This window comes from Toxorhynchites rutilus, chromosome 3 (genome assembly GCF_029784135.1).
Source record: "Toxorhynchites rutilus septentrionalis strain SRP chromosome 3, ASM2978413v1, whole genome shotgun sequence".
Lineage (NCBI taxonomy): Eukaryota > Metazoa > Arthropoda > Insecta > Diptera > Culicidae > Toxorhynchites > Toxorhynchites rutilus.
This window is the reverse complement of record NC_073746.1, coordinates 103,596,296-103,618,091: the sequence shown is the minus strand read 5'-3', so window position 1 is coordinate 103,618,091 and position 21,796 is coordinate 103,596,296. Positions and strand designations below refer to the sequence as shown.

Genomic DNA, 21,796 nt, shown 5'->3' with positions numbered 1-21,796 from the left:
TCAACAAGCGATGTTTCGCCACATCAGGGAGGTTTTTCAACAAGTTGAACTTAATTCGATCCGATCCCGGAGCAGAATTGTTACATGAAAGGAGAGCAAGAGAGAATTCTACCATCGAAAACTCATAATCAAGATCGCACCTATCTTGTGGTATATTTCGAACAATTTTTTGCACGGGAGCGGAATCGGGACAAACCTTTCGTGCAAAATTAAAAATCCATCGATGTGAATATTCTTCGCTTTCATTCGTTGAAGAGCGATTTCTCATGTTTCGAGCCACTTTCCATAATTTTTTCATTGACGTTTCTCGTGACAAACCTCCCACGAAATTTCGCCAATAAGCACGTTTTTTCCCTTTGATCAAATTTTTGAACTGATTCTCAAGGGCTAAATACGTTTGAAAATTTTCAAGAGTTCCACGTTTCCGAAAAGCTTTAAATGCATTCGATTTTTCTATATAAAGCTTGGAACATTGGCTATCCCACCATAGATTGAGAGGCCTTCGGGAAATGGTGGAACCTGAAACGGGTTTCGTTTGAGCGCGAACTGCGCTGTCATAGATCAAACGAGAAAGGAAGTTATACTCCTCCAATGGAGGTAAACCATCTCTGGAATTGATGGCTAGAGCAATCGCGTCCGCATACTTTTTCCAGTCAATGTGTCTTGTGAGGTCATATGCCATGTTTATAGATTCAGAAGAATTCGACCCAATGGTGATGGAAATTTTGATTGGCAAGTGATCACTACCGTTGGGGTCCTGGATTACATTCCACTTGCAATCTAACGATAATGAATTCGAGCAAAGCGAGAGGTCAAGAGCACTTGGGTTAACAGGAGGTTTAGGTACACGTGTTGTTTCCCCAGTGTTCAAAACGGTCATATTGAAGCTGTTACAAAGGTCATATATCATCGATGAACGATTGTCGTCGTACTGTTCCCCCAGGCAGTTCCGTGAGAGTTAAAGTCTCCCAAGATCAATCGTGGCTCAGGAAGGAGTGAGCACATGTCAACAAGTTGCTTGCGGCTAACCGCAGCTCTCGGAGGCCAATACAAGCTGACAATACAGAGGTCTTTGCCTCTGATGTTTGCATGACAAGCAACAGCTTCGATCCCTCCAATAGGTGGAAGGTCAATTCGAAAAAATGAGTGGCACTTATTGATCCCCAATAGCACCCCTCCGTATCTGTCATCACGGTCCAAGCGTATAATATTGAAATTATGGAAAGAGAGATCATCTCGCGAAGAAAACCAAGTATCGGACAGAGCAAAAACATCAGAATTGAACTTATGAATTAAAAATTTGAATGTATCCAATTTAGGGATAAGACTACGACAATTCCACTGTAAAACAGTGATATCTCCGACCTCTCTATTTAAATTAGACATCAAGAGAGATAATCATTGCAAGGAGGGGCCATGTTTGCATCAATTGTTGCAAAATTGTCCTTAATACTGGAAGCATTGAAATGACAATGGTTCTGATGGAGTCGGAAACGTTAAAACACTTGAAGATTTGATCCAAAGGTCAGACAACTTTATAAATCCCGATTGGGAAGTTGAGCTGGACGGAAAAATAGGGACAGTTGGGGTTTTTGATGTCCCATCGAGTGCTGGGTCGTTCGAAGGTGAACTATTCCCACGAAAGCCAGGAGGAACCTGATTTTGCTTGACCGCTGCACTCGATTTTTTAGGCAAGCTAACAGCGGATATCACCGGAGGGACTTGTGATTGAATTTTGGGAGTGGTCACATTTTTGCGCCGGGGATTCCCTTGGGAAATAAACGGTGTGCCCCCGTGAGCTGTGTCCGCTTCCATTAAAATTTCCGCAAAAGTGCGTTTCGAGCGTTCCTTTAAAGAGCGCTTCTGTTTCTCCCAGCGACTCTTGTAAATTTCACAAGCTGAGAGCTCATGTGGGGTCCTCCCGCAATATGGACACTTATGCTCAGTCGCACTGCAGGATTTCCCAACATGTTGCTCTCCGCAAGTGGCACAGCGCTCCTTGTTGGCGCAGTAGTCTGCTGTGTGACCAACTGACTTACATTTGTTGCAAGTCATGGGCTTTGGCACGAAGAGACGCAGCGGAAGCCTCAATTTGTCCACCATAACGTAGTCAGAGAGGGCTGAACCAGCAAAAGTTACTCGAAACGAGTCGGACGGCGTGAATTTTGTTTTTCCCTCTTCCTGGGACACTTTTCCTAATTGATGGCAGTCCAAAATTTTAACTTTCGTCAAAGGGAGCTTTTTAAATCTGCCATCTCCCTCTTTTATTAATGCGCTCGTCAGACCCGTTTCTGTAATCACCCCCGAAATTTCTACGTTATGGCAGGGCACATATACGCGATATTCTAGTACGAACCTATTGTCGACAACAATCTCGTTAGCTTGCTTCCGGTCAGCCACGACAACACGCAGTTTGTTCGGTCGAACCTTTCTAATTTCGACCACGGAGGAATAATTTTTTGTCAGATCTTTCATGATCTGAATGACGTTGAGCGATTTCCCGTTGGGTTTTGGCCGGAAGAAAACAACCCATGGGCCAGATCCAGATGCATCTTCTGGATAGACCTTGACACGCGGAGAGGGGACAACTGAGGGGGAGGACGAGGTCGATTGTTGAGCGGAAGCGGGAACAGTTGGGCTGGGAGGCAAGTTCGGGAGATAATCGGAAGCGGGAGCGGGAGATTGAGGGGGCGAAGTGGAAAAGTTTGCCAATTTTCTTGAAGGGGGCTTGTTGAGGTTGATTAACTCTTCCTCTGAAAAGACATCTCTGAGAGGGGAACGCGTTTAAGCGACTTCCCAGTAGTTAGTGAGGAGGAAACATCAGACTCAATGTCCATATCAAGAGGATCGCACTCTGCCATTATGGCAGATATACAATTATGCTTTTTCTTTTTTGACGTAGGACTACGTCTTTCATTTCTATACCGGGGTGTAAAACCAAAGTTTCGAGAACGAAAGCGTTACGCTGGAGACCGAGATTTTGAGCGTTAATAGCTCTTAAACAACTGAACGAAATGATATGATAAACACTTCATTTGAAAGATAAAATGTCTACGCGTCATATACTTGTTACTTTTTCATCCAAAAACTTGTTTCAATAGTCTTAAAATTGCTTTCAAAACAGGCTATTGAAATCAAAAATCAGTATATAAGCGAGCGCCGCTCGTAAACCCACTCATTTATGATTGAACAGCGATTGGAGCATGTTGTCGCTGTTGTTGTGAAGCTAATTTCGTTTATCATGAATGCGCTGATGAACGGTGTCACCAAGAGCCTGTTTGTGCACCTAAGGCCAAAAGGGAATCCATCAGGAGGAGAGTGATGCCACGGTTCCGCTTGAAACATCGGAGCAGCCGCCACACACACACACACACACACACACACACACACACACACACACATACACGCGCGGAATTCTCGTTGCTATCATCGTTGCTGAAAAATAATCTGCCAGTTCCCCTGGGAATTGAAAAATACATTCATGCGAAATAGTTTATTTTAATGTTTTCTATCCATATAACACTGCAACCAAATACATTTGGTTTTGTTATTTTTCAATCAATCGCAATTAACAGGAAAGCTTCTGAATATTTTTTTCCCCATCAGTGGAAATTTTCGTATCCAATATTGGATGCATAACATGAAAAACGGAAAATGTTTCACATCGCGAAAATCAAGTCATTTTCGAGCGATTATTTGCTTTCTACTCATATAATGCTTCGACCAAATACATTTCGTTTTGGATTTTTTCAATCAAGTGCGATCAACGTAAGACCACGCCTTTCGGCAATTTATTAGAGGTGCAATGAATCTTTAGGAATTCCCGCTCTACGCGCACTGGCAAACAATGTTTACTCAACAATTTTTTTTTTTTTTTTTTTTTTTTTTTTAATTCGTTTATTTGTACAGGCTCAGTTACATAGGTTTAAAGAAGCCAAACTCTCAACTATACTTTTACTATTAACATGTTTTCTTAATTCTACGGTTAATGAAATAGGAAACCGATTACTCGCGGTCGACTCGAGTTTAGAAGGGTGACACATTTTCTTTAGGAAAAGGATGGGATGTAAGGAGATTGTAACCATGTTCACACTCACACTCACACTCACTTTCACATTCATACTCACACATCACACTGAATTCTTAAACTATCCTCACATCTAATATGTATTAACAATTTAACTTATTCTAATGTTAGGGAACCGATAGCTCGCGAAGGACGAAAAGGAGGAGAAAATGGGGGGGAAAGGATGTAAGAACAATCACACTCGAAGATCGATATCTTTAAGGAAAACATATATTTGGGACATGTAATCAAGGTCTAACCGAGCCAACACATCTCTCACCGGCACATTGGGCTGCCTTCCTCGAGCCCGAAGGGAGTTTTCTAAATTCGATCTGGCGACAAAATATAGCTCGCACGACCAAACAACGTGTTCGATGTCGTGGTAACCATGGCCACAAACGCAGAGATTGCTGTCGGCAAGCTTGAAACGAAAAAGCAGCGCATCTAAAGAACAGTGATTGGACATGAGTCGGGAGAAGGTCCGAATAAAGTCCCGACTCAAGTCCAGACTTTTGAACCATGGTTTGAGGCTAACCTTAGGGATAATCGAGTGGAACCACCGGCCCAATTCATCTTCGTTCCACTTGCGTTGCCAGTTAGCGATGGTATTTTTACGAACTAAAGAATAAAATTCATTGAAGGCGATTTGACACTGATAAATATCGCCTTCAATTGCACCTACCTTTGCTAATGAGTCAGCCCTCTCATTACCCGAAATGGAGCAATGTGAAGGGACCCAGACAAAGGTAATGACATAACAGCGTCTGGATAAAGCACTCAAAATTTCTCGTATTCTCTCAAGGAAGTACGGCGAGTGCTTTTCCGGCCTCACTGAACGGATAGCTTCGACAGAGCTAAGACTATCCGTTACAATGTAATAGTGTTCAACAGGTCGTGAGGCGACGCTGTCCAGCGCCCAGTATATCGCTGCCAATTCAGCAATATATACCGAGCAAGGATTCTGAAGACTGTGTGAGGTGCTAAAAAATACGTTGAACACTCCAAATCCTGTGGACTCATTCATAGAGGACCCATCAGTAAAGTACATATTATCACAATTGACACGCCCATACTTTGCTTTGAAGATCGTAGGAGCGATCCTCGATCGAAGATAATCTGGAATTTCATGGATTTTCTCCTTCATGAACAGATCAAAATGTACAGAGGAATTGATGTAGTCAGAAAAACAAACACGGTTGGGAATATACGAAGAAGGATCAACCTGCATGGTGATGAATTCATGATATGAGCTCATGAATCCAGAATGAAAATTTAGCTCGATAAGCTGCTCAAAATTTCCGATCACCAATGGGTTCATAACCTTACACCGGATGAGGAACCGAAGAGATAATAAATTGAAGCGATCTTTTAGTGGGAGTAGGCCTGCCAAAACCTCGAGACTCATGGTATGCGTTGAGGGCATACATCCCAACGCAATACGGAGACAAAGATACTGAATTCGCTCGAGTTTAATGAGGTGTGTTTTGGCAGCTGATTGAAAGCAGAAACTGCCATACTCCATCACTGAGAGAATAGTTGTTCGATACAACATTATAAGATCTTCGGGATGGGCTCCCCACCAGGTGCCGGTAATTGTACGGAGAAAGTTTATTCTTTGTTGACATTTTTTACTCAGATACCTAATATGGGCCCCCCAAGTACATTTGGAGTCGAACCAGACCCCAAGATACTTGAATGACATAGCATGAGTGATCGGTTTACCCAAAAGTTGAAGCTTTGGTTTTGCTGGTCTATGCTTCCTAGAAAAAACCACCATCTCTGTTTTCTCCGTGGAGAATTCGATCCCTAGCCCAATGGCCCAGGTTGAAAAATTGTTCAAAGTATCTTGTAAGGGTTCTTGCAGGTCGGATTCGTTTGATCCTACGACAGACACCACTCCATCATCTGCAAGTTGTCTTAGGTTGCAATTTTGTGTAAGGCAATTGTCGATGTCGCTTACATAGAAGTTGTACAAAAGGGGGCTTAAACATGAGCCCTGGGGGAGGCCCATGTAAGAGATCCGACTCACTGCCGAATCTCCATGAGAAAAATTCAAATGTTTCTCACAAAGCAAGTTATATAACATATTATTCAATAGAGGCGGCAGACCCCGAGAGTGTAATTTGTCTGACAGGACCTCTATTGAAACTGAATCAAAGGCCCCCTTTATGTCCAAGAATACTGAAGCCATTTGTTTTTTTTCGGCGTAAGCCATTTGAATTTCTGAAGAAAGCAACGCAAGACAATCATTCGTCCCCTTGCCCCTGCGGAACCCATATTGTGTATCTGAGAGTAGGCCATTCGTTTCAACCCATCGATCAAGGCGAAACAAGATCATTTTCTCCAACAATTTCCGTATACAAGACAGCATTGCTATTGGGCGGTACGAATTGAAGTCGGACGCGGGCTTTCCAGGTTTTTGAATAGCTATAACTCGTACTTGTCTCCAATCATCTGGAACAATATTATGTTCCAGAAACCGATTGAATAAATTCAACAAGCGATGTTTCGCCACACCAGGGAGGTTTTTCAACAAGTTGAACTTAATTCTATCCGATCCTGGAGCCGAATTGTTACAAGAAAGGAGAGCAAGAGAGAATTCTACCATCGAAAACTCGGAATCAAGATCGCACCTATCTTGTGGTATGTCTCGAACAATTTTTTGCACAGGAGCGGAATCAGGACAAACCTTCCGTGCAAAATTAAAAATCCATCGATGTGAATATTCTTCGCTTTCATTCGTTGATGAGCGATTTCGCATGTTTCGAGCCACTTTCCATAATTTTTTCATTGACGTTTCTCGTGACAAACCTCCCACGAAATTTCGCCAATAAGCACGTTTTTTCCCTTTGATCAAATTTTTGAACTGATTCTCAAGGGCTAAATACATTTGAAAATTTTCAGGGGTTCCACGTTTCCGAAAAGCTTTAAATGCATTCGATTTTTCTACATAAAGCTTGGAACATTGGCTATCCCACCATGGATTGGGAGGCCTTCGGCGAATGGTGGAACCTGGGATGGGTTTCGTTTGAGCGCGAACCGCGCTGTCATATATCAAACGAGAAAGGAAGTTATACTCCTCCAATGGAGGTAAACCATCTCTGGAATTGATGGCTAGAGTAATCGCGTCCGCATATTTTTTCCAGTCAATGTGTCTTGTGAGGTCATATGCCATGTTTATAGATTCAGAAGAATTCGACCCAATGGTGATGGAAATTTTGATTGGCAAGTGATCACTACCGTTGGGGTTCTGGATTACATTCCACTTGCAATCTAACGATAGTGAATTCGAGCAAAGCGAGAGGTCAAGAGCACTAGGGTTAGCAGGAGGTTTAGGTACACGTGTTGTTTCCCCAGTGTTCAAAATGGACATATTAAAGCTGTTACAAAGGTCATATATCAACAATGAACGATTGTCGTCGTACTGTTCCCCCCAGGCAGTTCCGTGAGAGTTGAAGTCTCCCAAGATCAATCGTGGCTCAGGAAGGAGTGAGCACATGTCATCAAGTTGTTTGCGGCTAACCGCAGCTCTCGGAGGCCAATACAAGCTGACAATACAGAGGTCTTTGCCTCTGATGTTTGCATGACAAGCAACAGCTTCGATCCCTCCAATAGTTGGAAGGTCAATTCGAAAAAATGAGTGGCTCTTATTGATCCCCAAAAGCACCCCTCCGTATCTATCATCACGGTCCAAGCGTATAATATTAAAATCGTGGAAAGAGATATCATCTCGCGAAGAAAGCCAAGTTTCGGACAGAGCAAAAACATCACAATTGAAGTTATGAATTAAAAATTTGAATGTATCCAATTTAGGGATAAGACTACGACAATTCCACTGTAAAACAGTGATATCTCCGACCTCTCTATTTGAATTAGACATCAAGAGAGATAATCATTGCAAGGAGGGGCCATGTTTGCATCAATTGTTGCAAAATTGTCTTTAATACTGGAAGCATTGAGATGACAATGGTTCTGATGGAGTCGGAAACATTAAAACACTTGAAGATTTGATCCAAAAGGTCAGACAACTTTATAAATCCCGATTGGGAAGTTGAACTGGACGGAAAAATAGGGACAGTTGGGGTTTTTGATGTCCCCTCGAGTGCTGGGTCGTTCGAAGATGAAATATTCCCACGGAAGCCAGGAGGAACCTGATTTTGCTTGTCCGCTGCACTCGATTTTTTAGGCAAGCTAACAGAGGATATAACCGTGGGGACTTGTTCTTGAACTTTGGGAGTGGTCACATTTTTGCGCCGGGGATTCCCTTTGAAAATAAACGGTGTGCCCTCGCTAGCTGTGTCCGCTTCCATTTCATCAACTGGCAACGCGGAAAAGGTATTGTGTGTTGAGATTGGTTGTTGTTGTTGAGCCAGTGGAGAAGCGCCCTTTAAAATTTCCGCAAAAGTACGTTTCGAGCGTTCCTTTAAAGAGCGCTTCTGCTTCTCCCAGCGACTCTTGTAAGTTTCACAAGCTGAGAGCACGTGTGGGGATCCTCCGCAATATGGACACTTATGCTCAGTCGCACTGCAGGATTTCCCCACATGTTGCTCTCCGCAAGTGGCACAGCGCTCCTTGTTGGCACAATAATCTGCTGTGTGACCAACTGACTTGCATTTGTTGCAAGTCATGGGCTTTGGCACGAAGAGTCGCAGTGGTAGCCTCAATTTGTCTACCATAACGTAGTCAGGGAGGGCGGAACCAGCAAAAGTTACTCGAAACGAGTCGGACGGCGTGAATTTTGTTTTTCCCTCTTCCTGGGACACTTTTCCTAACTGTTGGCAGTCCAAAATTTTAACTATCGACCGAGGAAGCTTTTTAAATCTGCCATCTCCCTTTTTTATAAATTCGCTCGTCAGACCCGTTTCTGTAATCACCCCCGAAATTTCTACGTTATGGCAGGGCACATAGGCGCGATATTCTAGGATGAATCTATTGTCGACAACAATTTCGTTAGCTTGCTTCCGATCAGCCACGACAACACGCAGTTTGTTCGGTCTAACCTTTCTCATTTCGACCACGGAGGAATAATTTTTTGTCAGATCTTTCATAATCTGAATGACGTTCAGCGATTTCCCGTTGGGTTTGGGCCGGAAGAAAACAACCCATGGACCAGTTCCAGGTGCATCCTCTGGATAAACCTTGACACGGGGAGAGGACAAAACAGAAGAAGAAGACGAGGACGAGGTTTGGGCGGGAACGGGGACGGTAGAGGGGGGAGATGAGGTGGATGGTTGAGAGGGATCAGGAGCAACAGATGAGGAATGCGAGGTCGATGGTTGAGTTAAAACGGGGGGGTTCGGGGGATGAGTGGCGAGGTTTGTGGATTTCTTAGAGGGGGGCTTTTTAATCGACGACTCTTCTGTATCACACGGAACGCGCTTAAGCGACTTTCCGGCACCTTTTTGTGCAACGGAAAGGGAGTCATCGAAGGAGATCTCCATATTAAAAGACCCCCCACCTTCATCCATCATTTATGTGGCTGATAATTGCAATAGTTTGAATGATTCCTATAACCTAATAAAAAAAAACAAAGAAAAACAAAAAATAATAAAACTACTTGCTAACGCACACCAGTGCGATGATTGCGGTAACGGCTGCTGCTCGATCGGATGATTGCAGACGCCGCTGCGATTGTGCACTTTTCAGTCCGGTGCTCGTTCTCACGTTCTCGCTCACAGCGATTCACACGAGATGCACCAGTACAATTGAACTTAGCGATCGGCTGATCGCGTGTTGGGCGCTCGGCACAAATGAAATGGTGTATCACACCACTAAGCGCGTTCTTCCACACTGATATTGTGTGCGTGCGACTGACCACCGTGTCCGACTCCAATTTGCGATGGCGATGAATTGGCGAGAAATGAAAGCCAGCCACTTTGGCAGGCCTTGTTGCGGCTTCTCCACTCGCTGATTGCGAGGTTGAACACAATGTCCACAAGACCACGGTAAACGCGTGATAATAAAAACACCAGGGCGAGTAAGGTTAATAACAGCTTACGGCACTCGATCACGATTACGGGAACGCGAAAGTAAACGACTGATTGCTTGCGCTGTCCAGACTTGAATGTACTCAACAATTTCTCAAACTAGAAATGGGTGTTGTGAGAGAGGATTAGCGAACGCGAAAACGACAAACGGGAGAAAGATACGTTTGGAGGTTGAAGGAAATTGGCAGAAAACTTCTTCATTCTATCATTCAAATAATGTGATTCATACCACATCGTTTTGCCAGAAAGAGATTTTTAATGCTCAAAGGAGGAATCGAGTCCTCCGAGGAAATTACCCAGCGCAAATTAGAGTCGACTATCGATTGCGGCATTCGTACACAAATAATTTTATAATGCAGTTTCACCAAAGTGATTTCTTCGGATATATTCACTACATCATGTCATGTATTTCATATTCTTCATAAGGAAATCCATATCCATGGCACCTATCGGTAACGAATTATTATCGAAACCACGATTTTCGCTAAATGCTCCTTTCAGTTCGGCCTGTAAAAAACTTTTCTGTACTCTAATCCATCAAATTTGGAGCCCTGAAAAGGGCCGTTGATTATATGCTAAGCTAATATAGCACGCTCTCCTCGGATACGATGGGCCAGCTGGATGTCCTTGGGCATGATGTGACGCGTTTTGCATGGATAGCACACAAATTGGTATCTTCGAATAAGCCTCCTGCAGCGTCATAACCGCGGAACTTTGGAAGCGCAAGTCGGTTTTGAAGTCCTGAGCAATTCCACGAACCAAATGCTGCAAAGGTAGCTTGCGGATCAGCAATTCGGTCGATATCTGATAGCGACGAATTTCATGCGAAGTTCCCGGTCGATAGCGATGTGGCTTCTCCACCTATCCTGCTACTAGTGCGCTTATCCGAGCTGACTTCGTGTGCCTTACCACCGAATGACTAACGAGCTGTCTGCGAAAGACTAACCAGCTCGAGTCCTCACGGTGCGAGAGTAGAGTAAGAAATGAACGAAAGCAAAGGAAGCGTCATTTTATAAACCATAAAAGTATAGAATCTAAATCCCACCCTTATTATATTCGTGAGTATACAGTAAGCTTATACAATAAAGAGGGTGGGGTTTACATTCGATTCTTTTATGTTTTATAAAATGACACTTCCCTTGCTTTCGTTCATTTCTTACTCTACTCTCGCACCGTGAGGACTCGTTTCATCGGGACTAAGCAGACAGCTCGTTAGTCTTTCGGTGGTAAGGCACCACGAAAGCAGCTCGGATAAGCGCATCAGCCGCAGGAAGCGTGAAGAAGCCACATCGCTATCGACCGGGAACTTCGCATGAAATTCGTCGCTATCAGAAGTCGACCGAATTGCTGATCCGCAAGCTACCTTTGCAGCATTTGGTTCGTGGAATTGCTCAGGACTTCAAAACCGACTTGCGCTTCCAAAGTTCCGCGGTTATGACGCTGCAGGAGGCTTATTAGAAGATACCAATTTGTGTGCTATCCATGCAAAACGCGTCACATCATGCCCAAGGACATCCAGCTGGTCCATCGTATCCGAGGAGAGCGTGCTATATTAGCTTAGCATATAATCAACGGCCCTTTTCAGGGCTCCAAATTTGATGGATTAGAGTTCAGAAAAGTTTTTTACAGGCCGAACTGAAAGGAGCATTTAGCGAAAATCGCGGTGTCGATGATAATTCGATAGCGATAGGTGCCATGGATATGGATTTCATAATGAAAAATATGAAATATATGACATGATGTAGTGAATATATCCCCATATCGAAGAAATCACTTTGATGAAACTGTTTACCGTTTGTCGTTTTTAATTGTTGGGAAAGGGCATTATTTCTGCTGACTAAATTCCAAGAAAAAATCCATTCCTTCTTTAAGCGTGATTCATTCTGCTTCGGATCAACGGAACAGTATAATAATCATTTCATACAAAAGATAAAATGTCCAAGAGTTATATGATTGCTATTTATTGAGTCGAAAAATTGTTTCAATAGCTTAATGATAGCTTCGAAAACAGGTTATTGAAATCATTCGTATCCGTATGTAGCGCGCCCACTTGGAAACCCATTAATCTTATTGGAATGTGAGATGGGGAAGCTCATACTTACGTCTATGCATTATGCTGTACACTACAGACTTTTTTTCTCCGTACTGATTAAGAAGCCGACCGAACTATCGGTCGACAAGTCAGTCTGCAGTCGGCGGGGGCTCTTAATTTCGTTTTTGCAGGCCGAACCGAAAAAATTTCAGTCGAGTTAACTCTTTTTTACAGTAATGCTTTTGAATCCGGACACTTTGCATTGCATTCAATATCATACCACAGCCATAACATTTTTTTCATGTTGAATTTATGCGATTAATAGTTGCTAATATAGTTACTGATAGTTTCTTGATAGTTACTTATCAATCGCATTAATTCAACATGCAGAAAATGTTGTGGCTGCGGTATGGTATTAAATGTAACGCAAAGTGTCCGGATTCAAATACATTACTGTATACTTACTTCGATGTTATTCGTTTCTCTCTCAGGGTATGCAACGAATATAATAAGGGTGGGGTTTAGATTCTATACTTTTATGGTTTATAAAATGACGCTTCCTTTGCTTTCGTTCATTTCTTACTCTACTCTCGCACCGTGACGACTCGTTTGTTTGGGACCAAGCAGATAGATAGTTAGTCTTTCAGTGGTAAGGCACACGAAAGCAGCTCGGATAAGCGCACCAGCCGCAGGATAGGTGAAGAAGCCACATCGCTATCGACCGGGAACTTTGCGTGGAATTCATCGCTATCGGAAGTCGATCGAGTTGCTGATCCGCAAGCTACCTTTGCAGCTTTTGGATCGTGGAATTGCTCAGGACTTCAAAACCGACTTGCGCTTCCAAATTTCCGCGGTTATGACGCTGCAGGAGGCTTATTCGAAGATACAAATTTGTGTGCTATCCACGCAAAACGCGTCACATCATGCCCAAGGACATTCAGCTGGCCCATCGAATCCAAGGAGAGGGTGCTATATTAGCTTAGCATATAATCATCGGCCCTTTTCAGGGCTCCAAATTTGATGGATTAGAGTTTAGAAAAGTTTTTTGCAGGCTAAACTGAAACGAGAATTTTCGTTTGGATGCCATACAGCATCGAGAAAATTCCGGAAAGATCTAATCGTTGCTGAAAAATAATCTGCCAGTTCCCTGGGAATTGAAGAATACATCCATGCGAAAGAGTTTATTTTAATGTTTTCTAATTATATGGCGAACACAGCGACCAAATACATTTGATTTCGTAATTTTTCAATCAAGTGTAATTAGCTGGAAAGCTTCTGAAGATTATTCTTTCCCATCAGTAGGATATTTTCGTATCCAATATTGGATGCATAACATGAAAAACGGAAAATGTTTCGTATCGCGAAAATTATATAATTTTCAATCGATTATTGCTCAGTCGCCGAAGTTTTCATACTCAGAGTTCATTCTCCTCTAGTTTGCCTTCCAAATTGCCATCGTAAACCACACCTTCTCTCGATTCAATCACGCACGAAAAGCATACTGAAATGATATTCTGGTGGTGAAACCGATTCATTTTTCGTGAGGCGTCGTGCACAAATTACGTAACGCGATAAGGGGGGAGGGGGTAGATGTTGCGTTACTTTCTGTTTATTAGAGATAGGAAATTGCGTTACGAAAGGGGGGGACCAAGAGAGTATCAGCATCGAAATACGGTTCCTCGGGAAGACATAGAAGCAGCCGCCACACACACACATAGACGCGCGCAACTCTTTTCGTTTGCTGGTTATCGAGAGGAAACCTGGAAAAAAATGATCGTTGCTGAAAAATAATCTGCCAGTTCCCCTTGGAATTGAAAATTACATTCAAGCGAGTTTATTTTAATGTTTTCTATCCATATAATACTGCGACCACATACATTTGGTTTTGTGATTTGTCAATCAAGTGCAGTTAGCAGGAAAGCTTCTGAAGATTATTCTTCAGAACAAGGTTTTTTATGTCCAATATTGGATGCATAAAACCTTGAGTCTCCAACGTAACACTCTCGTTTTTGAAGTCACCCAAATATTTATTTATTCATTCATTCAGGATGGATTTAGATTCAACTTCAAACAAATGATCTCTAAATCAACGATAGTCCTACGTCACCCTTGCGGTTATACCATAGATATAACCCACTTCCTGTTTTTTTTTAAATCCTTAACCTAATATATATATACTTAAATACTTGAAGCGCACGGTGCGGATGATTTGTAACGGTGCTCCAATCGAACCACGTGATGATCGCTTGGCACAACAGCAATGGTGTATCGCACCACAATACGATGACGATGGAACGGCACACGCTCACAGCGCCCGCAGTGGAGGACTTCTCCTTTCCGTTGGTTGTGATTACTTATCACTTCACTCTCGCAATAAAGGAAACCCCGTTAGGGCGAAACAATCACTTCAGCGAAACCGATAACGGTATTGTTCCAACACAATAACGGACACGAACAACTTTGCGTCCGGCGGCTTCGGACTGCGCGAGCTGACTGAGATAACATTTTTGTAATATATTATTTTACTGCAGCTTTTCCCACCCAAAACGAAAAAAATAGGAGTGGGTTATATCTGTGATTTGTGTTTCATTTGTATGGCAGCCCTTCCTTAGAGAGTAAGGAGAAGTGTTGATGCACCATAGAAACGTTTCGTGCCCCCTAAAACCTCCATATCGTGTATCCATCCATATTCATGTATCCATATGTCGTGTATCCGGTTCCATGCTGCTCGCTCTCAGCTCTCTAGAGCACTGAGAGCAAAAGGCAGACAATCGGAGAGGGGGGAGGAGTATCTAACCACCATAGAAATATTTATTGCATCCTAAAATGAATGGAAGAATTCTTAGTTTTGTTGGTTTGGTCCTGAGGAAAGCGATAGTGTAAATTCCTCAGAAATTCTATATCTGTCAACTGATCAACTACTCACTCGTATTCTGAAATCCGACCGAGTCAGAATTACCCAAATGAATTACAATTTTGCATCTATAATCTATAATCCGTCCGACTCAAGTCCAATCGAATTGTGCAAATGTGGCAACCGTGCCACGCAATTCATCATAGACGACATTGAGCTTAGTGTTCCATTTTTGTGCGAAATCGACCTTAATTATATTTATTTAACTAAAATCTAACCAGTATTCGTCGATAATTTGATGCTTCCGGCACGCTTTGTGTCGTTTACAAATGTTCAACCCTCCGAGAACATTTTTTCGAACTCCGATAAACGTTGTTTCGCTCCAAAGTAGATTCACCAGATGTCACAAGCAACGTTCGTAATGTGTTCGCGCACTTAATTTTTTTCCACACAAAATTTGAGCTTGAGCTTGAGCTTGGGTAGACTGTTCATTTCGTAGTTGCTCTCCGTGATTGACCTGAACCAACCAAATTGCACACACAGAATGACGCTTGGGACTAGCAAATCATTCTCGTTGTGCAATTTCGGCGGTTCGAGCTTTGAATGGTCAATAACGACGCCTGCCACGTCCTTACAGTCACCAGGGGAAGGGAAGGAATGTTAGTATGATATTCGTCGCCCGAAGGCTAGAAGGGTCGCCTCTATAGCGTGGTTCCCTAGCGTTTATCAAGGAAGGGATAGTTGTTAGTGGGAATGGTTAAGAAAAAATCAGGATTCACTGCGGTAAGTGATGTGATTCTAAAATCTTAAATTTGAAATTTTTAAATATAAAATTTTTAAATTTTTAATTCAAAATTTTTAATTTTTAATTTTTTAAATTTTAAATATGTAAATTTTATAATACGTTCGGCGACATGTTCCGTTATTTATCACGCGTACGCTTTATAGAACTTCAATCACAACAACGGACAGTTATCTTTAGGAATCCTTAGAAGGTAACCGAGACAACTTCCCCAACTTACCAACCTAGCGAGACAACCTGGAGAACTGCTATTCTTCACGATATCACAAAAACTCGTAAAAATAATAATGAAAACGGTTGCAATGATAATGTCGATCACCATATAACTCTCTTGATCAAGTATATTCGGTACAAATCTCAATATCGAACTAACGCTGGCGATTGTGCGAAGAAGCATTCATGATATGTTACGCTTTGAAGCAGCGGGAAAATATCTAGATCTTCCGAGAAGACGTATTCAATTGAATGACAGTTTAATTAGCTGCTCAATTGGATGAATCAATTTTGATATCCTAAATTTTTTTCCACACAGAATTTGATACAGATTCTTTGATCCATTTTTGCAATAGGCAAAAATCGAAGATGAACCAAAAAACATGTAAGAAAAGCAGTTGTCAAAAATTAACTGAACATTCAAAAAAGCCGTACTTGTAATCTAGAATCGAATATACGTAACCCGCGTAAATTCGAAAGTCGCGATACTTTTTGAACAGACTTCGTACCTCCAAAAAATCACTCATTACATAAGAGTTCCTTACAGCATTTTTTGTTCTGAGGAAATTTCTATTGCACTATTTTATTATGAGCCAGCAAATGTGGGACAGCATTGATTTATTCCCGTAGGATGAAAATAGTATGACCTTTCTCAATTCCAACCTACGTAGCATTAGCATTCATTCTAATGGGCGTTCAAACACCTGTATAGAAGGAGAAGGAATCACATCGGATGAAACATTATTCATAGCTAGATATATTTTCTGATATCATACATTTATTAGACCATTCAACAGGTTTCCTTCTAGTGCCCAAACAATTGGGTGCTTTGTTAAATGATGAAGATAAATTGACACTAATATGGTCACACATTATCCGCCACACTCGAACAAGCTATCATGAGAACTTTAATATCGCAGCAGAAATTCGTATGTAGAAAACCGAAGGAATATATACATGCGACCATGCGACCATACAGCCTTATGTGCACTGTATAGTCCGATTCTACCACTAAACTGATCGATAGCAGTCGTTAGGAAAACATAAATTATTCAATATGAGAGCAGGTCTGGCACACAGCTGCCAGCAACATCTATGTGTATGGGTGCGCCTCCGTGTAAACACAGCAGCTACCGCTCGTCTCCATCAAGCAAACCGAAAACGAGCGCACGGTTGTTTACGCAAGCAATTAGAAACAATGCAAACACACTTACCATAACCGCTTGCAAATTCAACAATCTTCTCGGAGCTCCTCAGCAGGCCAAAGTTAGTCCACAAATTATTGATTCGTCGTCCGAAAGACCGTCTGCGTACCGGTTTGCTGCGGCTAGTTCGCGCTGAAACCACTGCCTTCAACGATTTCGTTTTCAAAGGTTTCCTAATCTCATAACGGTTCACATCGTCCGGAACTGATATGAAAACAGAAGCACAGTTTCTACAGTTGTTATTGTTGTTCTCCTCCACAGTACTAACCAGCGAGGATGGTTCACTGCTCTCGGGATACGCAATAGGAGCATTTCCGCTTGGCTCTCTCGGAGGCTTCGCTTTCCTGTTTCCTCCGAAAAACGATTTGAAACTATCGATAAATCCGACACTTTTACGCGATTCCTTTTCCCGAATCTCGTACTTTTGAACCATATTCACCGCTTACTGATTCGAGGAAAATCCACTAAACAAACATTTTCTCTGCTTGCGCCGCGGACACTGAACAACCTTGCAAGGTGGCAGGTGCAAGAGCTACAATCCGATTCTGCTAGCGGCCGGCCGGTTCACTGAACTGGAAAAGAAAAAGCTAATATCTCTTCCGTTTTTTTTTTTCTTCGCAATGCACTACGAAAATTATGCACACGCGATACATGCACATTCGCTCACTGCACTCCCCTTTCTAAACAACGCCCGCATGGGTCAGTTGCCCGGCTGCAAGAATGAACCACGCGCACGAATCACTCTTCCTGTTCTGAGTCACTACTTGTTAGTTTTCAAGAGGTATCAAATCTAGAGGAGCGTCACAGCGCGCGGCGAACCGCAACTCCGCTGTGTACCATCACGAAATACATGCTAATATATGTGTACGAACGGTCTCTTAGCTGGCCGATTGGAGGCCTTAGTTTGTTTTTTTTTTGCACATCTAAGTAGTGGATAGTAAATAAAGGAATTAATCGCAATAGTGTGGTTTATAGAACATTATTTCCATCAAAGATTCGGGCACAAAGATTAGGATCAAAAGTGAGAAGTGAAGTATTAAATCGTGGGTTATGAGAACGTAATAACAAGCCCGAATTTTCCATCACTTTCTACAACTTATTCCATTCTTATATTCTGGTACATTCCGGTACAATCTTGTTAAAACGATGTTGATTTAGAAGCAATCTATCCGTTCACCCCAACATTTTGGAAACGTGTACTTCCCAAGTCATGCTGCATCAAACAAGTGGTAATCATATGGTGCTATGTTTAGGGAATACCCTGTGTAACGAAGAGTTTCCCATACGAGCCTCACCATTGTTCCTTTTACGGGTTTTCCAGAGTGAATCCGAGCGTTATCGTGAAGGAGAATGAAGGCACACTTATACGTTGTTAGTAGCTGACTTGACAGTGAACAGCTACTGGGCCGGTGAACTCACTTGACAATCGGTTGATTCGCATAGTCCGTTCACACAGTGTGAGTTACTGGCGTGAAAACAGAAACAACTGCACAAGTTTACCAGGAATGCAAGGTATTTTTTCAAATGTCCATCAAATAATCAAATAATCAAAATTATAAATGTAAATGAACTTTTTCATATCAAATAGGGGAGAGGGAGGCAAGTTGGCGAGGGTGGCAAGATAATGAATCGGTAACTTGAAGGTAGCGCCACCTATTTTATACTGAAGATGCATCATAACAAGGCCAAACTTTGTATTCGGTAACTCTGCCGAAAACGTTATCACAAAAAAAGTGAAAAATAAAAATGTGAAAAATCGATTTCATGTGGATATGCTCATTCTTTACGGACGGTATTTAGGAATTGCATCACCTCTTACTGATCGTACAAGTCGTGCTCATACACTGTTTGACCGAAGTCAAATATTTGACTCATTTTTACAAATAAAATTTGATCAACGTGTAGGGTAGAGGGTGGCAAGTCGGCGACGTGAAGATTTGGCGAGCCTTGGAGCTTGGAATATTTTTCTTTTTTTTTTAAAGTTGATTCTGATTTTTATAGTCTCAAATGTTTTTTATCATATTATCTATTGGATGGACAAAAAAAACTAAAAAACTTGACAACCAAAAAACTTTGCGCAAAAAGTGTGGAATTCGCCATCATGCCTCCACGTGGAGGCAAGATGGCGAATGCCTGGAGGAAAGTTGGCGAATATGGTTTGGTCACCTAAAAATCAACAAAATGTAATAACAATTATTTATTTATAAGACAGAAGGACATAAGAGGTACAAATAAGTTCAATGTACACATAAATCACACACATATGGTTTGTCAGGATACATCCAATAACTGCATTCAGAATGTGCTGAATCGAAAATCTAACCTTCATGTCTGGATATTTTCGTCGATAGCGTCTCAAAGTTGATTCTGGCACACCGAATTGTTTTGAAGCACCCAGAACAGACGAACCTTCTTCTATAGCTTTCATAGCATTCTCCAAACTGGTGTCCGACATTGACATTGGTCTCTTTTTCGCTTATAAGTTCAAACCATCTGCAATAAAAAACTAAAAATTTACATAATGTTGCAGTTCGCCAACTTACCCCCAAGCGACTTTTTCAATAAAAAAATTTAGCTGAAAAAAAATCATGACTCGCCGGAAACAAACAGATTATGTACAATAGAGTACCTTTATCATGTATAAAATTATTTTGAAATTAAAACTTTCCCCATAGAGTGGATAATGAAATTTGAAAAAAACGGAAAAAATAACAAATTCACGATTTTTCACTTTTTTGTGATAGCGTTTTCGGCAGCGTTACCGAATACAATGTTTGGCCTTGTTATGATGCGTCTTCAGTAAGAAGTAGGTGGAGCTACATTCATTACAACGGGTCAAATTACCGATTCGTCATCTTGCCTCCCTCTCCCCTACTGATCGAAAGTACAAAACGCGACAAGCAAATATTCAATTATTGGATTCCTAAAATATTTTTTCGCCCTGTTCTTCGAATCTATCGGTACATGGTTAGATTGTTTTAAATATTTCTGTCGATTGTTTAACATCGTTTTGCACTATGGAAAATTGAAGAGTGGCAAACAAAATAGTGTTTGTACAAATATTAAACCAATCTTTATCTGTCAAAAAGTATCAAATATTTAACCTCCGGACAAACAGTGTACGGCCACCTTAAGTCGTCTAACAAAGTCATCTGCTGCGCACAATAAGCTTCGAATTTGGTAGTCATGAGGCTTTGAAAGCATGTACGACCAAACAAAATAATCCAGTGGATTAAGATCGAGGGAAGATGGAGGCCATTGATCCTTGGTAATAAAATTAGTCAAATTTTCCTGGCACCACTGCTATGCCACCTTTTCTGCATCATATTGTTGAAAACAATAATGATCATCCCCAAATAACTCTTCTGAGCGAGGAAATACGTTTCGCTTCAAAATTATGTCGAGGTAATAAGCTGCATTGATTTGCATACCTTTATGAATGAAAATAAGAGGAAGTTTTCCTCTTTTACATATTGCTCCTCAAACCATGACTGATGATTTATTTCGATATCGTGACACGTTATACAGTGACGTCTCGATTATATCACGTTAAAAAAATTTTCGCGTGATAAAATGGAAACGTGATATTTTTATTAAACGAAAAATCCTTTTTTCCAATATGTATGATTTAAACATTAATTTCCATGCAACATGCTAAATTAATAATAAAACATTTATTACAATATTTATCACATGGACACGTAAAACCACACAGTATAACATGATATAACGAAATTATAGTTGCAGTGCTTTTCTCATAGCAATTTCTTTTGTTTTTTCGAAGACTTTGTGTGAAAGACATTGTAGCTAAATTTAAGTTATTTTGTTCTTCCCATTCTATCGTATTATTAAATTTTTGAATTGAAGTTTTGTATGAATTTCATTCTGTTTTTCATAGCTGCTATTTACGGTTGATTACTGTAACTATTCGTCTTTTTTTCTTCATCTTCATCTTTCCTAACATCGGTATCTTCATCCTTTTCTGATGGTTCATTCACTATACCGATAATTTGGCTGTCGGAAAGTTGTGTGTGAAATATTCTTCCTTCTTCGAGGTCCGGAACTGATAATTGATTACCAGGATCAGTAATCATGAATATGGTGGATACAGAAAAAGACAGCTTCATTGACCAAATTCATATTTGTTTAGTTTGTTTAGTTGTTTAGTTATTTTTTTTCAGTGCCTTGTCCAGTATTTATGAATTCAGCATGATTGACATATCTCGATATAATACGATATGTTTTGAAGTTGTCCCTGATTCATCATTCTGTTGACTTTGGAAATCATCAATTAGTCCATTGCCAGAGGAAATTTCATCTCCACAAGCAGTGGTGCGTAATGCAGTTATCTATTATCCGAACGCCCGTACGTTGTAAAATTTTTCGGAAACTTCCAGAACAAACTGATTTTAGAAGCATTCAAGAAATAGTTTCCACTTTAAAACATCGAGGGTTCTTCGACTTTCTAATTATCACCAATGGATGTTTATGAGTACCAGAAAAATTGTAACATGAAAATTATTCGGTTTTTGTGAGCTTTTATTCATGCGAAGCCTTTTTCTCCTACAAATGAATTAACGTTTATCTGGTAAACATTTTGAAAAATAAGGCAGATTCGTTGCAATTATATGCCTGAC

The 21,796-nt window shown here is 41.3% G+C and overlaps 1 protein-coding gene across 3 annotated transcripts in view; it reads right to left on the bottom strand.

Annotated features, from left to right (window-relative positions):
* The window catches only part of LOC129773409 (protein PALS2), a 146,335-nt gene that overhangs the window by 110,316 nt on the left and 14,223 nt on the right, over positions 1–21,796 (bottom strand). For 2 of the 3 annotated variants that reach the window (XM_055777007.1, XM_055777009.1), the window contains exon 2: positions 17,169–18,082. In XM_055777007.1, coding sequence (XP_055632982.1) covers positions 17,169–17,592 — 424 coding nt within the window. In that variant the 5' untranslated portion in view covers positions 17,593–18,082. The remainder of the gene's footprint in view (positions 1–17,168; positions 18,083–21,796) is intronic. The other variant, XM_055777008.1, reaches the window with a different exon arrangement.